Source organism: Phodopus roborovskii, unplaced genomic scaffold, assembly GCF_943737965.1.
Source record: "Phodopus roborovskii unplaced genomic scaffold, PHOROB, whole genome shotgun sequence".
Taxonomy (NCBI): Eukaryota; Metazoa; Chordata; class Mammalia; order Rodentia; family Cricetidae; genus Phodopus; species Phodopus roborovskii.
Window position 1 is genome coordinate 28,757,611 of NW_026126469.1, and position 20,792 is coordinate 28,778,402.

Here is a 20,792-nt window from a genome sequence, read left to right on the forward strand (position 1 = left end):
TTCTCAGGTTTGGGTATATAATTTTAAGATAAAAATGAGGGGCAGCATGCCAGTTAATCCATGATGGGAAGTATTTGTTTAAAGTCACACTATCCTATGATCAATCATGTTTATTTGTATGTATATATCTGAGAAAATGGGTGCCATAGAGACCAAAAAAGTATGTTCAAATCAAGAATTCTCATAGAAGCTTTATATATTAGTTATCAATGAAAGCAATTCAAATCACAGAGAAACTGATGAATGAATCATGATATATCCTTTGGTGAGTCCAAATCAGCATGCAGGGAAGAACTCTCTAAAGCATTTAGTTTATGTGGTGCTCCGGAACTGGCACAGTAGGCAAATGGTGAGAGATGTCAACACCCTGTTTGCTTCTTGAGAAGTGGACAAAGGAAGAACATGTCAGCAACTCTGAGTAGCAAAATGTCAGCACCTTAGTTTCAAAATTTTGCAAGTGCTTGTCCAGTTGTACAGATTCATCATCTGTACACACATTATTTGCTCATTATCTAGTATATGAATCATGCTTTAACAACTGCATCAAAATGGAAATTGTCATAAAATGTATCTTAATGTTTTACTATTGCGAGGGAATGAAATGGTTAAGCATTGGCTTCTTTCTGTATCAGTTACCAAACATCACCACACCTTCTTTCCTATGCAGGCTTAGTTATGGAACAGCACATAGAATGAAGATGAAGAAAGATATGCAAAATGAGGAAGAAAATCACCCTTATATCCGATGAACTGAGCACAAAGTTGACCCCGAGAAACAGATTCACTGAGTCCATCCAGGGTTTATGGTGATTTGTGTTTAACTAGAAATCACTCCAGATGGATGCCCTGGGCAGGACCTTGGCTTTGGGGACACTGATCTCCATCACCATTTTGGTGCCAGATGTGACTGGTGAGTGACATTCTGAGTTTTTTTTTTTTTTTTTGAAATGAAATTATCTTTCTGGCTAATTAGACTATGATAATCCTCCTGTCTCAGGCTCCTGATTCTTGGGAATACAGGCATACATGTTTGTTGCAGGCTAACAAGGCTACTTTAACACTCTACTGGTTACTTTAAAGTTGATATAATTTATTTTACATACCAACCAGTTTCCCCTCTCTCCTCTCTTCATGTACCCTCCCTGCACCTCCTTTCTACCCTGCCCCCCAATGCACTCCTCAGAAAGGGGCAGGGCTCTCATGGGGAGTCACAAAACCTGGCATAGTAAGTTGAGGGAGGACCAAACTCCTCCTTCCTGCATCAAGGCTGAGCAAGGCATCCTACTATAGGGACTAGGCTCCAAAAAGCCACAAAGCTGGTTATCTTTAATAAGTGGATTTTCTACAAGTATTCCATGGAATAGATTATTCTACTAGTCATTAACATGAATTTGGAGATTAGTGACTGCCTGTAAGGAAACGTTTTGCTAGACTTCTTGCTTGTCCCATCTTTAAGGTTGAAACATGTCAAAAAAAAAACAAAAACAAACAACCAAGAACACAAACAAACAAACAAAAAGTGAGAAAAACCTCTGAGAAGAGATACAGTGGGGTCCAGAGCAAAGTGGAGGTTCCGGACTTAGCTAGGAAGGGATAGTCCTCCAGTATAGTAGGGGAAAGAGGGACAAGGTGGCCTGGATGCAGGTCAGCTTATAGATTGGTGTCAATGATTATGGAGCATGTCTTTTTAAAAAAATTTTAAATTTACATTACAATCTTATTTTGCATACCAATCTGTTTTCTCTCCCTCCCTTCCTCCCATCCCCGCCCCCCACATCTGTATATCCCACCTCCCATTCACTCCTCACAGAGGCTGAGGCTTCCCATGGAGAATCATCAAAGTCTGTTACTTCATTTGAGGCAGGACCAAGACTCTCCCCCTTCTATCTAGGCTGGGAGAGTATCCCACCATAGGGAATGGGCTCCCAAAGTCCATTCGTGCACTAGGGGTAAATACTGGTTCCACTGTCTGTGGCCCTGTAAACTGCCCAGGCCCCCCAAAAACATCCATGTTCAGGGAGCCTATTTCGGTCTTATACTGGTTCCTCATCTGTCAGACTGGGTCTGTGAGCCCCCACTTACTCAGGTAAGCTTTTTCTGTGGGTTTTCCCAGCATGCTCTTGATACCTTTGCTCATCACTCCTCCCTCTCCACAACTGGATTCCAGGAGTTCAGCTCAGTGCTTCTCTGTGAATCTCTGCTTCCGCTTCCATCAGCTACTGGATGAAGACTCTATGATGGCATTAATGTAGTCATTAATCTCATTATAGGGGAAGGGCATTTAAGGTAGCCTCTCCACTATTGCTTAGATTCTTAGTTGGGGTCATCCTTGTGGATTCCTAGGAATTTTCCTAGTGCCAGGTTTCTCGTCAAACCCATAATGGCTACCTCTCTTAAGGTTTCTCTTTCCTTGCTCTCCTTCTCTGTTCTTCCTCCAACTCGACCTTCCTGATCCCTCATGTTCTCCTTCTCCCCTCCTCTTTCTCTTACCTCCCTAACACCCTACCCCCTCCCACTGCATTCCCAATTTACTCAGAAGATCTTATCCCTTTTCCTTTCTGGGTTGTCCAGAGTTGTCTGAGTTGGGGTGTCCATGTATGTCTCTCTTAGGGTCCTCCAGAGTCTGTCTTAAAGCATTTGAAGTAAAGCTATTCGAAGTTACCAGTGGAAAGAGGGGGCGAGATAAGGAGTGGAATCCGTGAAATAATCACCACAAAGACGGGACAGGCCAGCCTGCTAGCTGAGTGCTAGAACTTACCAGGACCACAGTTCCCAAACAGGATGGTCAACATGGAAGCAAAGTGACTTTTCTTCCAATACAAAAACACCAGAGTATTTCCTTCTACTTCAAAATGTATAAGATACAAGTCTGTCATAAATTACCACATTAATAATCCATTTTAACAATTAAAAAGCATGAGATATCTCTATATAAAGTTAATTTAACCATCTTAAATTATTAAATTATTTAGTGGTGTGTGTGTGTGTGTGTGTGTGTGTGTGTGTGTGTTGTATGTGTATACCCAGGACACAACATTTTGTGTGGGGATCACAGAACAACTATAGGAGTTGTTCTCTTTTTCTATGTGGATTCTAGGGTTTAAACTCAGGTCTTCAGGTATGGCTGCACATACATTTGCCCTCTGAGCCATCTTGCTGGCCCCTGACCTTCTGAAAGGTAAAGATCTGTATTGTGATTCAGCACATAATCAACTTTGATGAATGTACCTGGGTCATTTGAAAAATACATATTATGTACATTGAAATTGTTTTATTAATGTCTCTTTAGTCACTAAAATTGATACTGTTATTGATATATTCTATGTCTATACTACTTTTTAAAATTCTGATTGCTGGTTGATTTTGTTGAACCCTCCTGGAAGGCATCATCCTCCCTGTGGAGTGGGGGGTGGGTGGGTGGGATGGGAGGGTGGTCGGGGGGGCATAGGAAGGAGGGAGAGAGGGAGGGAAGGAGGGAGAGGGAACTGGGATCGATATGTAAAACGAGAAATAAATAAATAAAAATTTGATTGCTCTATCCATTTCTGAGGAAGAGGTGTTAAAACCTCTGTCTATGATTGTGAAACTGTCTACATGTCTCTTTAATTTAGTTAAGTTTTGCTTTTCATTGCTTAAAGCTTCATTATTAGGTATGTACTTAATCATGACAATTAATATGGTACAGATTTGAAAATGACTAGTAACATTCTTTTGCTTTTGAATAGCTTTCCTGCTGTTAATTTAGACTCCAGTTTCTCTCTGCCCCTCTCCTCCTTTCACCCCTACCACGTTGTGTGAAGTTAATATTTTGCTGCCAGAAGTTTGTGGTGTAGTTATATGGTATTTTACATTATCACCATTAATGCCTGTAACTACCTGTTGGAACATGGTTAAAAGAATGACCCATGGTGAACAGTGCCTTGAAGACTGTGAAGGAGACTCAAGAAAGAAGGGCAGAGGGACTTCTACCTCAAGTGCATTTTGTTTCTTGGATTGTCTTGGTCATGATTTCATGCCTCTTGTGTTAAACATTTGCATTTAATTAATAAGACATGTTTTTTCTTGTTGGATGTCAGATCAAAACTATAGAATCCAACTTGGTGAAACAATAACTGAGTGTTGTCCTCAGTGGACCCTGATTCTGGATATGGCCTTCTGCCTTGCTTTCATGCCTTCCCAGATACAATCTATAGTATGTGCCAGGTGATTGTGTTTACATTGATCTATCCTGAGAAAATTCTTGAAAGGGGCTGCTTTTTCAATACTTATTTTGTGCATACCCATGATTATTCACATGTTTTTCTGAATTCAAATACTTCTTTTATCATTTTTTCAGTTACATGAAATAAATACATGAAAGTATATTTAAACTGAAGTAACTTTGTTTATAGCATTATCCTGTAGTTAACCCTATCTGTTAAGGTCTTCAAAACCCAAGTCCTACAGACACAGATCTTCACAGGTCAATTAATGTCAACACTACCAACACTCCATATACATGCACATACCATCAGTCATTTAATTTTGTTCATGCTTCTAGGTAGGTAATGATTATTTTTCTGTGTTTTTGGTTGACATTTACTTTGTATTACTAATCCTTTCTGTGTGTCTACTAGCCATTTAACTACCAGTATTTTTGTGAAGTGTTTGCTCAAATAACCTCTCCAGTTTTCAAAACTGGTTTTTAACATGATTGAATAGTTTATTAATAGTTCTTCATGGATAAGTGTCAGGTTGTATGAAATGCTTCTTTGTCATCTACTGATAATGGTCACATGACTTTTCTCCTTAGTCTGTGTGACGGCTCTCTGAATGTTGAACCAGCCTAGCATCCCTGAGATAAATCCCACTGGCCATGTTTTATGACCCCTTTATAAGTTATTGAATTTGATTAGCTAATAATTTGGTAAACTTCTAATCCTTGGGCTTCTATCTCCTAATTGCTGGAATTACATGTGCAAGTTACCATGTCCAGTTCCATACAGGGCTGGGGAATTGAACTCAGGGCTTTGTTATGCTAAGCAAGTACTAATTTTTGATAAGGTTATCTTCCTCCCATGTATATTTTTGTTAGAAATCAGGTGGCTGTATTGACAAGGCTGTTGGTTTATCTCCACGAACTGATGGTAAGGCTCTCTTGCTGAAGACAACATTTATACAACTTATTGAATATGGAGATATTGAGCTGGTGCTTACCTAGAACGTTCACACCTGCTCATTAGTGAGCATAGTATGGGAAGGTATTCTGCATACTACCACAGGAAGAAGTAACAGTCCTAAGCTGGATATCTCCATCAAATCCCACCTCCCAAGGCTCAGGGAACTCTGCTGCACAGGAGACAGAAAGATTGCAAGAATTGGCAAGAAGGGAAGATACCAAGGAAACAAGAGCTCCTAGACACAGAAGAACTCACAGAGACCCTGGCAACATTCACACACACAGCTTGTCCAGGTCTAAGTCAGATTGGATCCCAGCTCTGAGAGGAGAAGTAGACAGTGCCCCATCCCTAACCCAGAAGCTGTTTCAAAATGATAACTATGCACAAAAGAAAACTTACTTTTCTCCAACAAAGTCTCACTGGGTAATATACCACACTTAAGGGTAGGCCTTGTGGCCAGCAGAAGATGGCCAACACAAAATTAACTCAATAGTATTTCTCTCTCTCTCTCTCTCTCTCTCTCTCTCTCTCTCTCTCTCTCTGTGTGTGTGTGTGTGTGTGTGTGTGTGTGTGATAATGCTTTGCCTGGAATTTTTTTAAATTTTATAGGTCTTTGTTTACATATTATGGTTTCCGATTTTGTGTTTTTATGGGATGTCTTTGTGTGAGAGTGTGTGTGTCTCTTTGTGTTTCTTGTGTTTTTTCTTTGGTGTGCTCTCTCTTTTTTACTGTTCATTTGTTCGTTTCCTCCAATCCTGTTTTGTTTGTATTTATTGGTATTTTATTACTACTAGCTTTAGATGTCTGATGTTTATTTTCTAAGGAGAGAGAGCAGGAAAGGATGTGGATTTGGGTAGGTGAGGTTGTGAAGGAGTTGACAGAAGGGAAATTGATTATAATCTATTTTTATATTTTTTTCCTTTTTTAGTATCTTTTATCCCTTTTCTCATACAGTCGTACTGCTGGGAACCTTGCCTGACTATAGAAGATGGCCAGTTCAAGCTCTGTGTCCTCCATTACCAGCCTTCACTAGGGTCGCTTGTGTAGATTCTAGGGAGCTTCCATTGTACTAGGTTTTTGCATTGTCCCACATTTCCACCAATTTCAGTCATCTCTCCTAGGACTCTCTCCCTCCATTCTCTCCACATGAACCCTCCTGCTCCTGTCCTCACCCTCCCCCAGTCATCCCACAAAATGTATTCTACTTCCCAGGGAGATCTACGAGTCCCCCCTTGAGACATCATTGTTACTTAACCTCTCTGAGTCTCTAGATTGTAGCATGATTAATAGCTAATATCCACTTATTAGTGAGTACATATCATGTTTGTCTCTCTGGATCTGAGTCACCTCACTCAGGTTGGTTTTTTCTTTCTACTTCTATCCATTTACATGCATATCTCATGGTGTTATTTTTTTAACAGCTGAATAATACTCATTGTGCAAATATACAACTCTTTTTTTATCTATTCTTAACTTGAGAGACATTTAGGTTGTTTCCAGTTTATGACTTCTATGAATAAAGCTGCTATGAACATAGTTGAGCAAGTGTCCTTGTGGAATAGTAGAGTGTCCTTTGGGTATCTGCCTAGGAGAGATATGGCTGGGTCTGGGGGTAGTTTGAGTCCCAGTTTTCTGAGGAACTGGCATGTTGATTTCCATAGTGACTGCACAGTTTTACACTATCATCAGCAATGGATGAGTGCTGCCCTGATTCCATATATTTGCCAGCATGAGCTGTCACTTTTGCTATTGATGTTAGTCATTCTGACAGGCGTAAGATGAAATCTAAAAGTTGTTTTGTTTTGTATTTCCCTGAGACTAAGGTTGTTTAATGTTTCTTTAAGTATTTTTCAGCCATTTGAAATTCCTCTGTTGAGAATTCTCTGTTTAGATCTGTAGCCCATTTTTAAAATTGGATTATTTGATTTGTTGATATCTAGTTTTTTTCATTCCTTATATATTTTGGATATTAGCCCTCTGTCAGATGTGGAGTTTATAAAAATCTTTTTGCACTCTGTAGGTTGTCATTTTTTTCCAATTGACAGTGTCCTTTGCCTTACTGAAGCTTTTCAGTTTCATTAGGTCCCATTTATTGATTTTTGATGTTAGTGATTGTACTATCTTCTGTTTAGGAAGATGTCCCTTGTGTCATTGCATTCAAAGCTATTCCCAACTTCGTCTTCTGTTAGGCTCAGTGTATCTGGTTTTATATTGAGGTCTTTAGTCCATTTGGACTTGAGTTTTATGCAGGGTCAAAGATGTGAATCTATCTGGATTCTTCTACATGCTGACATCCAGTTAGACCAGGACCATATGTTGAAGATGCTTGCCCCCCCCCCACTTTTTTTTTTTATTCCAGTGCACATTTCTGGCTTCTTTAGCAAAAAAAATCAGGTGGCTCTGGGAATATGGATGCATGTCTGGGTCTTCAGTTGGATTCTATTGATAAACATGCTTGTTTTTATTATTAGAACTTTAAATCAGAGATGGTGATACTTTGGGAAGCACTTTTATCATACAGGATTATTTTAGCTACCTTGCTTTTTTGTTTTTCTGTATGAAGTTGAGTACTGTTCTTTTAAGATCTGTGAAAAATTATGTTTAGAACTTTGATGGGGATTGCATTGAATCTGTAGATTGCATTTGGTAGGATAAACATTTTTAGTATGGTTAATCCTATCAATCCATGAGCATGGGAGAGCTTTCCATTTTCTGATGTCTTTTTCAATTTCTTTCTTCAAAGACTTAAGTTTTTCTCATACAAGGCTGTCACTTACTAGGTTAGAGTTACCTCAAGGTATTTTATATCATTTGAGGCTATTGTGATGTTTATGATGAAAGTTGGTCTTTAATTCCCTTTCCTTGATAAATCTTTGAATATCATATGTAGCAGATCTCAGAGTAGTTAAAGGAAAGCAATCTATTAAGTATACTTGGGGTACACAAACTTACTTCTTAGTTACCTGATACATACTCAGCCTGAAATCATGTACACAATGCAAGATGAAATCTATTTCTAGAATTAGTTAGTGCTCTATTATGACACTTAATATCACAACAGAAAGTTTAAATATAGATATTATTACTTATTATTTCAAATGTATGTTATTAATATGTGACCACTATTATTAAATATATGAAAATGTAATAAATATGAAACATATTATACATATTTAATAATGTTATATATTACATAAAATAGCTATATGTATAGTAATCTTTTAACCTTAGAGGTAATATTTATACCTTAGTAACAATAGAATAGTCTCTTAATTTTGGTTTTCTTCTGTCTTATATCAGGTGACTCTTCTGACATAAGATAGATTTTAGAATCTCCTTTAACAATCATGCATGATTGAAAGAGAGAGCCATGCTCCAACTCCAAAACCAGCTTTGATTTTTTAATTGAATTGGGACCATAAAGAGACCATTTGTCTTTTATGTTTATAGAGAGTAGAAGAAACAAATATTTGGGAAGATTTATGAAATTTTATCCTGGTAGAAATATGCTATGTCAATAGGTCAATTTCACTCTTTTTTCCTGATACATTTTTCTCTGGATGATTTGTCCTATTTCTTCAGATGTTTCATATATACAGTGGTCTTCAGATTCCTTAATTGGATGCTTTTATCCTCTTGGAAAGACAAAACCAAAAACCTTCCCCAATATTAACTTTGAAGAGATCCTTTTTTGTCAGGATATAGCTTTATTAAGACAAAAACTTTTCTTTGGCAACAGAAAAAAATTATTTTATTTTTTATTATTAAGTACTTTCTTGCTTGATCAAAGGAAGGCTTTTGTTAGTCTTAGAAGTTAGTTTGGATTGAATGACAAAACTGTTTGCTGAACTATGGCCTCTCCTAATAAAGCAGTGTGATTATCACAGTAGATGCTGAAAAAACCTTTGACAAAATCCAACACTTTTTCATGATAAAGGTCTTGGAGAGATCAGGGATAACAGGAACACACCTAAACATAATAAGAGCAATATACAGCAAACCAACAGCCAACGTCAAACTAAATGGAGAGACGCTTAAGGCTATTCCTCTAAAATCAGGAACAAGACAAGGCTGCCCACTCTCTCCATAGCTCTTCAATATTGTACTTGAAGTTCTACCTAGAGCAATAAGACAACAAAAGGAGATTAAGGGGATACAAATCGGAAAGGAAAAAGTCACACTGTCACTATTTGCAGATGATATGATAGTTTACATAAGTGATCTGAAAAACTCTCCCAGAAACTCCTAGCTGATAAACACCTTCAGCAAAATTTCAGGATATAAAATTAACTAAAAAAAAATCAGTAGTCCTACCATATACAGACAATAAAGGGGCTGAAAAAGAAATTATAGAAATATTACCCTTTACAATAGCCACATAAAACAACATAAAATATCTTGGGGTAACGCTAACCAAAGAAGTGAAAGACCTTTATAGCAAGAACTTTGCATCTTTAAAGAAAGAATTTAAAGAATAAACCAGAAAATGGAAAGATAGCCTTTGCTCTTAGATAGGTAGGACAAACATAGTAAAAATGGCAACCTTGCCAAAAGCAATCTACAGATTCCATGCAATCTCTGTCAAAATCCCAGCACAATTCTTCACTGACCTTGAAAGGATAATACTCAATTTTATATGGAAAAATAAAAGACCCAGGATAGCCAAAACAACCCTGTAAAATAAAGAAACTTAAGGAGGAAAACACCATCCCTGACTTCAAGCTCTATTATAGATCTACTATCCTGAAAACAGCTGGTATTGGCACAAAAATAGACAGGAAGATGAATTGAATCAAATCAAAAATCCTGATATTCCCACACAACTATGAACACCTGATTTTTGACAAAACAGCTAAAAATATACAATGGAAGGAAGAAAGCATATTCAACAAATGGTGCTGGTATAACTGGATGTTGGTTTGTCGAAGAGTGCAGATAGATCCCTGTCTATTGCCATGCACAAAAGTTAAGTCAAAATGTATCAAAGACCTCAACATAAATCCAGCCATACTGAACTTCTTAGAAGAGAACAAATTTGTACAGGAGACCTCTTCCTGAACATACCAGTAGCACATACACTGAGATCAATAATTAATAAATGGGACCTCCTCAAACTAAGAAGATTCTGTAAGGCAAAGGGCACAGTTGACAAGACCAAATGGCAGCCCACAGACTGGAAAAGATCTTTACCATCCCCATATCTGACAGAGAGCTGATTTCCAAAATATACAAAGAACTCAAGAAACTAGTCAACAAAACACCAAATACTCTAATTTAAAAGTGGGGTACAGAAATTAGTAGAGAATTCTCAATAAAGGAATCTAAAATGGCTGAAAGACACTTAAAATGCTCAACATCCTTAGCCACCAGGGAAATGCAAATCAAAACAACTCTGAGATACCATCTTACTCCTGTCAAAATGGCTAAAATCAGAAACACCAATGACAGCTTATGCTGGAGAGGATGTGGAGAAAGGGGAACACTCCTCCACTGCTGGTGGGAGTGTGTAGGAGATAGTCCTTCTGTAGCACTGACCACGCCCATTGGGGGGTGGAGCCATGGGCGGAAGTGACCTGTGGAAGGAGGTCGGAGGGGGCCAGGAAAGGCTCTCTCTTTCTGGCGTGACTCGGACAGGAGAGGATCGGGTTGAATTTCCTGGTGTTCATCTGTCTAGGTTGTAAGTTATTTCTCCCTGAATAAACATCTATTCGGCCTATTTGTTTATCCTGATCCTTATTTACCGCAATATCCTGTTTGTATTATCTTTAGAAAAAAAATATCGTTTCTAGGAACACCTTGCCTAATAATGCCTTTTCATGTGACCCAGTTTGCCACAATAAAAACATCTGACCTTTTAATTTTTCTTAAAATTTTAGAAATCACCTCTCCCATCCAAGTATCATCATAAGTGTGAGATAGAATATCAACTGTATTTCAGTCCATTCTTCTATGGATACTGATCTTACCTTTAAAAGCTTAATTGCTCTTTTGCATTCTGAATTAGCATTTTTAAAAGCCAAATAATTAATTAATATTTGCCCAGTGTCTGGATCTGATATCATTCTATTTGTAGCTGAATCCCATAAGTGAAGGCTTCTATTGAGCCTTGTGTGATTTTAGTAAATGAATCAGCATTCCTTCCTGATTGTTCAACCCTGTTCCAAGCATTTGAAGCTGCTACATGGCAGAGAACCAAGATGTTATCATCTGATATAGACTGTCTTTGCAAATCAGCATACTGGCTCTCACCAAGAAGCTGTTCTTGGAAAATCTCAGTACCTCTATTTCTATCTCATTGTTATATAAACCTAGCTTTTTCTCTCCAACATGTTCTTCATTGTAACAAAGGACACGCTTCCAATACTGTCATAACTAAATCTTTCTAGTATTGTGGAATAATGCTATTCCTAGTTGACCATTAATTTAATGTCTGTTTCACAAAGTTAATGCATATCATATGGAATGACTGCTTCCTCGAATCTCTTCAGATATAACATTTCTATGGGATCCCTAATAAGTTCTGTATAGCCTCCAGGTTACCTATCATCTGGTGGTCATTCTTGCATGGTAACTAGATAAATTAAGGTTGGTCTTCTGATAACTTTAGGTCGCTCCTTTTTCAGTTTATAATGCAATAGTGTATTAGGTTCTGCTCTAAATTCCTCTGTGTCTGAGTATTTTTAATATTTTCATTAGGTCTTTCTAAAACTTGTATCGTATGAATAGTAAGTCATTCTAAGGCTTGTATCCAATCAACCAGATTTTTCTTATTTTCATTAGTAAGTCTTTCTAACACTTGTATCTTAATCAGTAGTATTTCTAAAGCTTGTATCTTATCAATAGTAAATCTTTCTAAGCATGTATCTTATCAGTCAAATTATCATATTTGTCACAGCTATCAAACCACTTTTTAAAAGATAAGATATTAATTACCAAACTGATAGTAATTACAATCAACATTAGGTCAATTCCAGACAAGTCATTTATCCCTTCATTTAAATTTTCCATTTACAAACCATTCATAGTAGCACCATACAGGGTCCTAGCACCCTGAATTGTGATATTTCCCATTCTAAATGTGGGAAATGATTTTCTTTTCAATATTTTTTAACTCTTCCTTAAAGGATTTGCCAGGTATCTCACCAAATCTGCTGACTTATCACTGTTTGTGCATGGTGTTGGTGGTGAACTCAAGCCCTTCCCACAATTTCCAAGTACAAGCCTGCTTTTCAGGGCCTGGGCAAATGGCAGCCTGACTGTTGTGAGTGCTCATGCAGTTAGGCCCAGACAGCAACTGCAGCAGAGCCAGGCTGGTGTGGCTTCTCTGCCCATGTGGTCACGCCACTTGGAGCTCTAAATGTTGTTTTAACTTTGACACAGTGTCTATGCCTTAATATACTGTTATTTCATCCAACAATTGCAACTCAGCAATTACTGACCTGATTGTCTAGCAGCAGCCTGGTCACTAGGGTGGCAGCCTGGAAGGAATCTGCTCCTGCAGGACCTGGCTCTCTTATTGCCACCAAAGGTATAACTAAATCACTGTCATTCTACTTATCAATAAATCTCAAGGTTTGAAAGCTGGGTTGAAAACCTGCTAGCTCAGAGAAGCCAGTTCAAAACCAGCTAACCTGCTTTCCTTGCTGGTACCTCCAAAAAACCTGAGTCCTTCCACTCTGTCAAAACAAAACAAAAAGCTGTGCATTCCAAATCTGTTTCCTGTGTCTCTCTATCTCTCCAGGATGCCCTCTGATGCTCTATGATTACTTTCTGTCATCTAGGTGCTAACTCAGTCTCCTGAATCAAGGTTAATTTGATTTAATCAATGCAAATGCACACTTGGTCTTCACAGTGTTACTAAATAACCCTCAACAGATGACACCTGGAGAAAAACATTTAATCAAGACAGATCATGTGTTATGCCTACCTACCAAGGGGTTGGAAGAAGGAAAGCAGGGTACTCTGCAGATAATTTGGCAAAGTAAGGTTACTTATAAATGAGAAATAATTAATATATCATAGATATATTTTTAAAGATGTTGAACAGGATGATGTGACTTCTAATTACTATTTTATAATCACTTAAATATTTAAAACTCTTATTTAAATATTTTCTAGAGTCAAGATATTCAGGTATGGATTGGAATCAAATAACACAGAGTAGTTCATTGCCTGTGGCAGAAGGTATTTTTTTTCCCAATCTTGTGGCCTGCACTGAGGGAATGCAGAATTCACCCTGTTTAGAAATAGTAACTAATGTCTTGGCTGCTGGATGGATTCAGGATGAGTGGAAAAATTTGGCGATGTGGGGGTTTTGGATTAAGGGAACATGAATTGTTGCTTCTAAAACTTTGCTGCCTTAGAGTAAGGAAGGCTATGGAATTAGCACCATTCCACATCTGTGTTAAAGAACCATGCATCATCTAATTAGATGACCTTTATTTGGATATGACATGTGAGGACTTGAGGACCCCAAATAGTATAGTTAAGAGAGTTAATACAATGTTTATCAGAAGCAAATAATTACTGCTCTGGTTAAAGTGACATTAATAACTTCTTGTCACAGGTAATTGTAAAAGATAACTTTATTGAATAATCACCAATCAGCAAAGTTGTATCTATAATGGACTCTTTAAGTTTGTGTATCGGCAGTGTGAGGTACAAGAAATGTGTAGCTCAGAGGCCTTCAATTTTTCTTTAGAAGGTGAAAATGTACTTAATTCTAGTAGACTGAACATACAGATAAAACAAATATGACAATAGTCTAATTTTTCTGGAAAATAATCATTAGCCAAGCAATGCTCTAGTATAACTTTATATATGCTTCTGTGGACAGGGTTTTCTTTCCTCATTCTCTTTGTGTTTGTGTGTCCAGTTAACACTCCAGTGTCTGTACAGATGGGTACAAAGGCTCAGCTGTGCTGCCCTCCCATTTCATTGACAAAAACAGTCTCAATAACGTGGAAAATAACCCTCAGAGGCCAGCCTCCCTGCACAATATCCTACAAAGTGGCAACAAAGGAGATCAGTGAAGCCAACTGTACCGACAGGAGAATCACCTGGGCCTCCACACCTGGCCAGAGTCCTCATCTTCAGATCAATACAGTGGCCCTCAGTCACGATGGGCAGTATTTATGTGAGGTGGCATCACATGAAGGGCATTTCCAAGAGAGACATGACCTCCATGTTGTAGGTAAGTAAGTTGTCACATATTGTGGTATTTCAGGCCACCAGCTTTTAAATGCCTTTGGAATTAGTGACAAGGCTGAAACTTGTTTTCCATTCTATTTCTACAGTCCCTCCTGAAGTAACCCTGTTTCCAGGGAAAAACAGAACTGTAGTTTGTGAGGCCATTGCAGGCAGGCCTGCTGCTCAGATCTTTTGGGCTCCAGATGGCTATCATGTCACTGCGAATGAATCACACAGCAATGGCACTGTGACTGTCAGGAGCATATACCACTGGGAGCCCAACAATGAGTCTGCTGTGCTCTGCTTTGTCTCCCATGTGACTGGCAACAAGACTCTGCAAATAACACTGAACAGAGGTAGTGAGTACTGCTGTATTTTTTGCTTTTGTTTGTTTATTTATTATGTTTGTGCATTTGCCATACTAAGTATGTGGAGACCAGAGGGCAACTTGTCCTTCTACCAAATGGGATAGCACCATTCTGCTTCTTCAGATGTTTAGAGCATTTCATACTCACTTAGCACTTTTTGAAGTCTTTTAAGTTGTAGAAAAGTTATCTGTCACAAAAACCACCTCAGTGTGTTATCAAAAAAAAAAAAAAGTCACAAAATTACAAAATTGGTGGGGTAACAAAATGGGTAGGAGACAGAAGGAGGAACTGTAGGTAATTATAATCAAAATACATAGTATGATATTCTCAAAACATATTTTTAAATGAAAAAAACAATGCCTTTTAAAGGACTAAAATTTGCATGGGATGCACTTTAGACAGAGAACTCATGATCTAAGCTAGATTTGACCTGAAAACCTCCTCCGTGAGGACTAACTTTCATAGCCACCTAAGGTGCTGTTCCAAAGAGAAGGAACTGATAGTGCCTCCGACCTATGAAGCTTATGAACCACAACAATGACCAGCAAGGCTAGCCTCTAAGGTACAATTGTGGCAATCATATGTTGGCAGCAACCAATAGCTGCCTAATTACATTTGAGCAAGGAATATCATGCCTTGTACTAGAAAACTACCCAACTACTCAAGGTTATTGAGGTCATTTGTCTTAGAGATCACAATACTACAGCTCTTCACTAAATCAGCATAAGGCCTGTCTGAACTCTAAATACGCTTATGGCCTCCAATAAGTTTGGCTCTTAACCCTTACCAAAGAAGCTTCTCTTTGTAATAGACAGAAACCCGTATAGAACACCATAGATGATCAAAATGCAAAGAACACTGAACATGGATGTCCAGTCTCCATGGATACTTCTACAACACAGTTTGTATACCTAATGCTCAGGGAATGTTGTAGAGAGGAAACAGAACATTATAAAAACCATAGGACCAGGAAATCTACTCTAAGACTGTGTTTCCTAGAAATGACTAGGAAGCTTCACCAATGAAACCTCAATAAAATATCTGCCCAAACAAGACCTGAATAATTAACTAATAATAGCAACATGAAAGGGGGAAATTTCATATAGCCTCACCCTTAAAAAGAGAACAATAGTTGACTAAGGGGTGCTGAGTGAGGGAGAAGTAGTCTTTTCTCAGAGATGAGATGATCCCCTAATTGTTTATCCAAAACCATGTAATCAGTCCTGAAATCAAGTACATGCAAACAACACCAAATGACCTTAGCAGACTGCACTTGCATATTATGTATAAATATGCAACAATAACAATTTAGAAGAGGCTAGCAGCAATTTGAGAGGGAGCATCAGGGGGAGGATGGAAGAAGGAAGAGGAATGGAAGCAAATGATGCAATTATATGTTCTTAAACCCAGTATGTACTCACTCATATATGGGTTTTAGACAAAAAGTAAAGGATTACCAGTCTATAATCTACACTGCCACGAAAGCTAGGAAATAAGGAGGACCCTAAGAGAGACAGACATGGTCCCCCTGAGAAGGGGAAAGGGACAAGATCTCACAAGCAAATTGGGAGCATGGGGGAGGAGAGAGGGAGTTAGGTGGAAGAGGAGGGGAGAGGTGTCCATGAGGGAGCAGGAAGATTGAGTCAGGGAAAGAATAGAGGAGAGCAAGAGAAGAGATACCATAATAGAGGGAGCCATTATAGGCTTTAAGAGAAATCTGGCACTAGGGAAATGTCCAGAGATCCACAAGGATGACCCAAGTAACTATCTAAGCAATAGTAAAGAAGCTACCTTAAATGACTTTCCCCAATATTGAGATTGATGACTACTTATACGCCATCCTTGAGCCTTCATCTAGAAGGTGATGGAAGCAGAAACAGACACTCACAGCTCAACATTGAGCCAGACTTCTGGAAACCAGTTGCAATGAGGGAGGAGCAACGGGGTCAAGATCAGGCTGTAGAAACCCACAGAAACAGCTGACCTGAAGAAGGGGGAGCTCATGGACTCTAGTCTGAGAGCTGGGAAACAAGAATAGGACCGATCTAGACCCACTAAACGTGGGTGTTAAGTAGGAGGACTGGGCAGTCTATGGGGCCTCAGGTAATAGATCAGTATTTATCCCTAGTATACGAATGGACTTTGGGAGCCCATTCCACAGAGAGGGATACTCTTTCATCCTAGACTCATGGGGAGAGGGCCTAGGCCCTGCACCAAATGATATGACAGACTATGAAGACTTTACATGGAAGGCCTCACCCTCCCTGGGGAGCAGAAATAGGATGGGATGTGGGTTGGTGGGGGTGCAAGGGGAGGATGGGTGGGTACAGGAACTGGGGATGACATGTAAAACAAGCTTGCTTCAAATTTATATTAAAAAAATTTTCAAACTATAAAATAAAATTATCATGGGAACTTTTTCTTCATATAATTAGTGTGTATTTATTCACAAAAAGCAGGACTTTATTTCTAAACTTGATCCTGAAATAATGATAAACGAGTGGCATTTGAATTATAATTGATAAGGTTTTCTGATTTTGACGTTCTCTAAATCTTTAGATATATTGTAAGTGATTTTAAACCTGTTTGATTCTAAGTTCTTGATTACTGAACTGACCTGAATTTTTATCCTTGCCTGTAGATAAAGGTGTCACCAGCCCTCTGAATTCCTTGCTGACCATTCTCTATGTGAAACTTTCCCTTTTGGGGATTATTCTGCTCATTATAGGATTTGTTTTCTTCCAAAGAGAAACCATTTCAGGTATGAACAGAAAACTGAAATGTTAAGAATTATTACAAAGAAATACTGTTATATGTTTAAGTACACAGTGGGCTGGGAAAGTATGTTATATGGCCCTACCATGGTTGTTCCACAGCCTTCCTAAGCATCTGGTGTTGTTAGCAACAGAGTCCAGGCTTAGGTGCCCACAACACTGGCAAGAGCATCTGCTTTCCTGCAGTTCTAACTAAGAAGGCCCTCTCTTTGAGGATCCATTGGTAGAAATGAAGCAGCTGTAACTTTATGGGTTTATTTTTGACATCAGTGGATTTCTGTTCTTTCTTGCTTCATTAATTGTATCTTATGTTGTTTATTTTTGTTTATTTAAAGAGAATAAAAATCCTGATTTTTGAAGCCCATTAGCCTGATGACACAATACAAGAAAATAGCCTGTTGTAATCACCTCTCTTATGGACAACCAGCCCGCCTATTCCTGATGTCTTCATGTTTGTTGGCAGCCATGCAGTATGAATATGCAGGCAAAAGCTTGGTCCTTTCCACCATGCTTGTATGAATGGCTTTCTCCCCTCTCCCTTCCCCACTTCTCAGGCCAAAGAAGAAGATGGCTTAGCAAAAGGTGAGCAACAGTGCTGGCTGGATTTCCTTCACCCACATCCTCTGGGAGTGGCTTCCATCAACTTCCTGTTCCTGGCACATTTTATATGATCATGAATGTTACACCCTCAAGTACCATGACAAACAGCACCTTCAAGTCAGCTAGTATCTGTCCTTATTTCTTTGCTTCCTTGCTACCAAGTAGCTGGAGAGTTGTCTTTTGTATTAACCATTGAATACATAGCTAGGATCTATTTTTTAGCTGTATCTCTGTACTTTAGGAGAACTTAAAAATTGAGCCCAGAGAAGACACTGCCAGCATCATGGAGATAACACTCAAAACCCCCTTACTGTTTACAGCCCCAGAGTCTGTATCCCTTTGCTGTTTGCATTGTGACTTACATGAGTTGGGATGGATCAGTGAATGTAAGGATAAGACATGGGTGAACCCTAATAACTGTGAACCCAGACCTTGTCTTAATTTGACACACATAGTAGTCCTATAATAAAAAATATACTTTTAGTTCAAAGAACAATTTCTTGGGTAAAGTGGCATGTGGTTTGGCCTATTATATTTAGTGTTTGTAAAGTTATAGAGAGAAATGAATGTATAATGCTAAAGGATACTTTTAAAAGTTTAAGTGTTGCAGAAAATGAAAAGATGTGGATTCCTTCCAGACTAATGTGGTTTGATCCCGCCAGACCGCCTGAAACATAGTACAAGGTGATCCTACATTCAAAACAACTAGACAAAAAAGACCTACAGACTACAGCCAGGATATCTGAATCTTCTTCGAATCCCCCATGACAGCGCCCCTTACCAGCAGGAAGTAGTTTGGAAAGAACAACGCCCAAATTCCCAAATATTGTGTATAAATGTTTGTTTTCATTTAATTGGACTTTGTTATATAAAATTAAATAAAATAATAATAAAAAATAAAAAAAATAAAAGTTTAAGTGTTGTCCATTGTACACTTGAATGTATTGATCAGGTCAGGACAGTGGGTAAATGGTGGTGCTCTAAGCTGCTGTTCTATTACACCTGAGAACTCTGTTCTCTGGTTATTTTATATTCAGTGATAACTCTGGAGAGGACAAGATTGTATGTGGGTGAATTCATGAGTCAGTCCTGGAGTAGAAAGCACACCTGCTCAGATTCCATGACTAGTACTCAGTCCTATGACCACATTAACATGTATGAAGTGTACACAATAGAAACTAGTTGATTTGAAGAAAAAGTTTAAGGGTTGGTGCTCACTAAGCAAATCTCAGCACACATTAAAGCACAGGGACTGTTGTGGAACACTTTTTGAATATGTGTTACATTTGTTTATGCTGTGGAACATTTGTTTAATGATGCAAAGTTGTGTTGCATTCTTTTCTGGTGCATTTGTTTAGTTTTGTGAAGATCTGTTCCTTTGCTTTGCCTGCCTGAAATACCTGACTGGTCTAATAACTAGCTGACTGGCCATTAGGAAGGCAGGTGAAAGTTTAGGCAGGGCTGGCAGGCAGAGAGGATACATAGGAGAAATCCAGGAAGGAGGACAGAAGGAGGGAGAAAACAAGAAAAGAAAACAAGAAGGAAAGAAAAAACTTGACAAGGGAGGACATCACGGGCCAGCCATACAGCTACACAGCAAGGCATAGAGTAAGAAGTAAAGGAAGGTATACAGAAATGTAGAAGCCTAGAGGCAAAATGTAGAGAGGACAATTAAAGAAAAGCTGCCAAGAAGCAAGCCAAGCTGAAGCTGGGCATTTATATGTAATATTAAGACTTCATGTGATTTATTTGGGTGGTAGCATGCCAGAAGAGCAAAGAGCAAAAGAATAAACGTAAAAAGAATGAAGATGAAAGAAAAATGATAATGCATGCTTTAGTTGAAAGAATTCACTATATGTCAAGCAGTGAATAAATTCATAATTGTCACTCAAACACATGTAAGATCTGTGCTCTTTTATCTCTTCTTTCATTACAAGTTCTTCATGTTTAAGTCAGGAAGTAGAGAGGAAAGAGATCCAACACTGGAATTCAGTAACAGACTAGAAAATACAGGGGCAGAGATTGCAAGTTGCTGGGTCATTATCTCTCCTCCCTGTTCTACTTGTGGAAGACAATTCTATTCACAAATAAATCTTCCTCCACCTCTCTCTCATGTTTTTAGTAGATCTCAAAGTTCTTTCCATAAAGAGTTCATGGCTCTGTTTACTCACTTGAAGTAGTTTTCTCTGGCCAATAAAAACACAGATAAATGGCGGTTTGTCAGTTCCAAGTTCTTGTCTCACTCAGAAGGTCCTGAGTGTTTCTACTTTTCATTCTATGTGGATATGGAAGACCTAGCCTGCAGGAGGATGAGAATGGAACACAGCTGATTCATGTCAGTCAAGCCTTTCAATTCTCTGTGGAGGCCAGCTGAAGGACCCAGGAGTCAGCTTTCCCTCAGACCCTTAATCAACCTCAATCAAGATCATTAGACATGGCTGATCCCATACAAACAGTCATTGCCATAGAGTTCTTGTGGTTCCTTATCAGGCAGCACATTTGTGGCATTAAGCAACTCATACATTGCTCAAACATAACTTCACTCTTATAAGTAAGTCCTATATTGCTCAATAACAACTCCAATTTTCTAAGAACAGAGGTAGCTCATAGATTCATTCAGTTTCTTTTGCCTCTGAGCCTGACCATTAGCTCTGGCAAATGAAATGTGTGGTGTTTTCAGGAGAATTCTTGAAAGGAATTGA

At 38.5% G+C, this 20,792-nt stretch overlaps 1 protein-coding gene across 1 annotated transcript; it reads left to right on the top strand.

The window, feature by feature from the left end:
* Positions 1-673: 673 nt before the first annotated feature.
* Positions 674-18,898, top strand: LOC127227205 (cell surface glycoprotein CD200 receptor 2-like). The gene is made up of 5 exons (XM_051191535.1): positions 674-910; positions 14,035-14,352; positions 14,456-14,704; positions 17,358-17,477; positions 17,826-18,898. The coding sequence occupies exons 1-5, from the start codon at positions 838-840 to the stop codon at positions 17,846-17,848; spliced, it is 783 nt and encodes a 260-aa protein (XP_051047492.1). The 5' UTR covers positions 674-837; the 3' UTR covers positions 17,849-18,898.
* Positions 18,899-20,792: the final 1,894 nt, after the last annotated feature.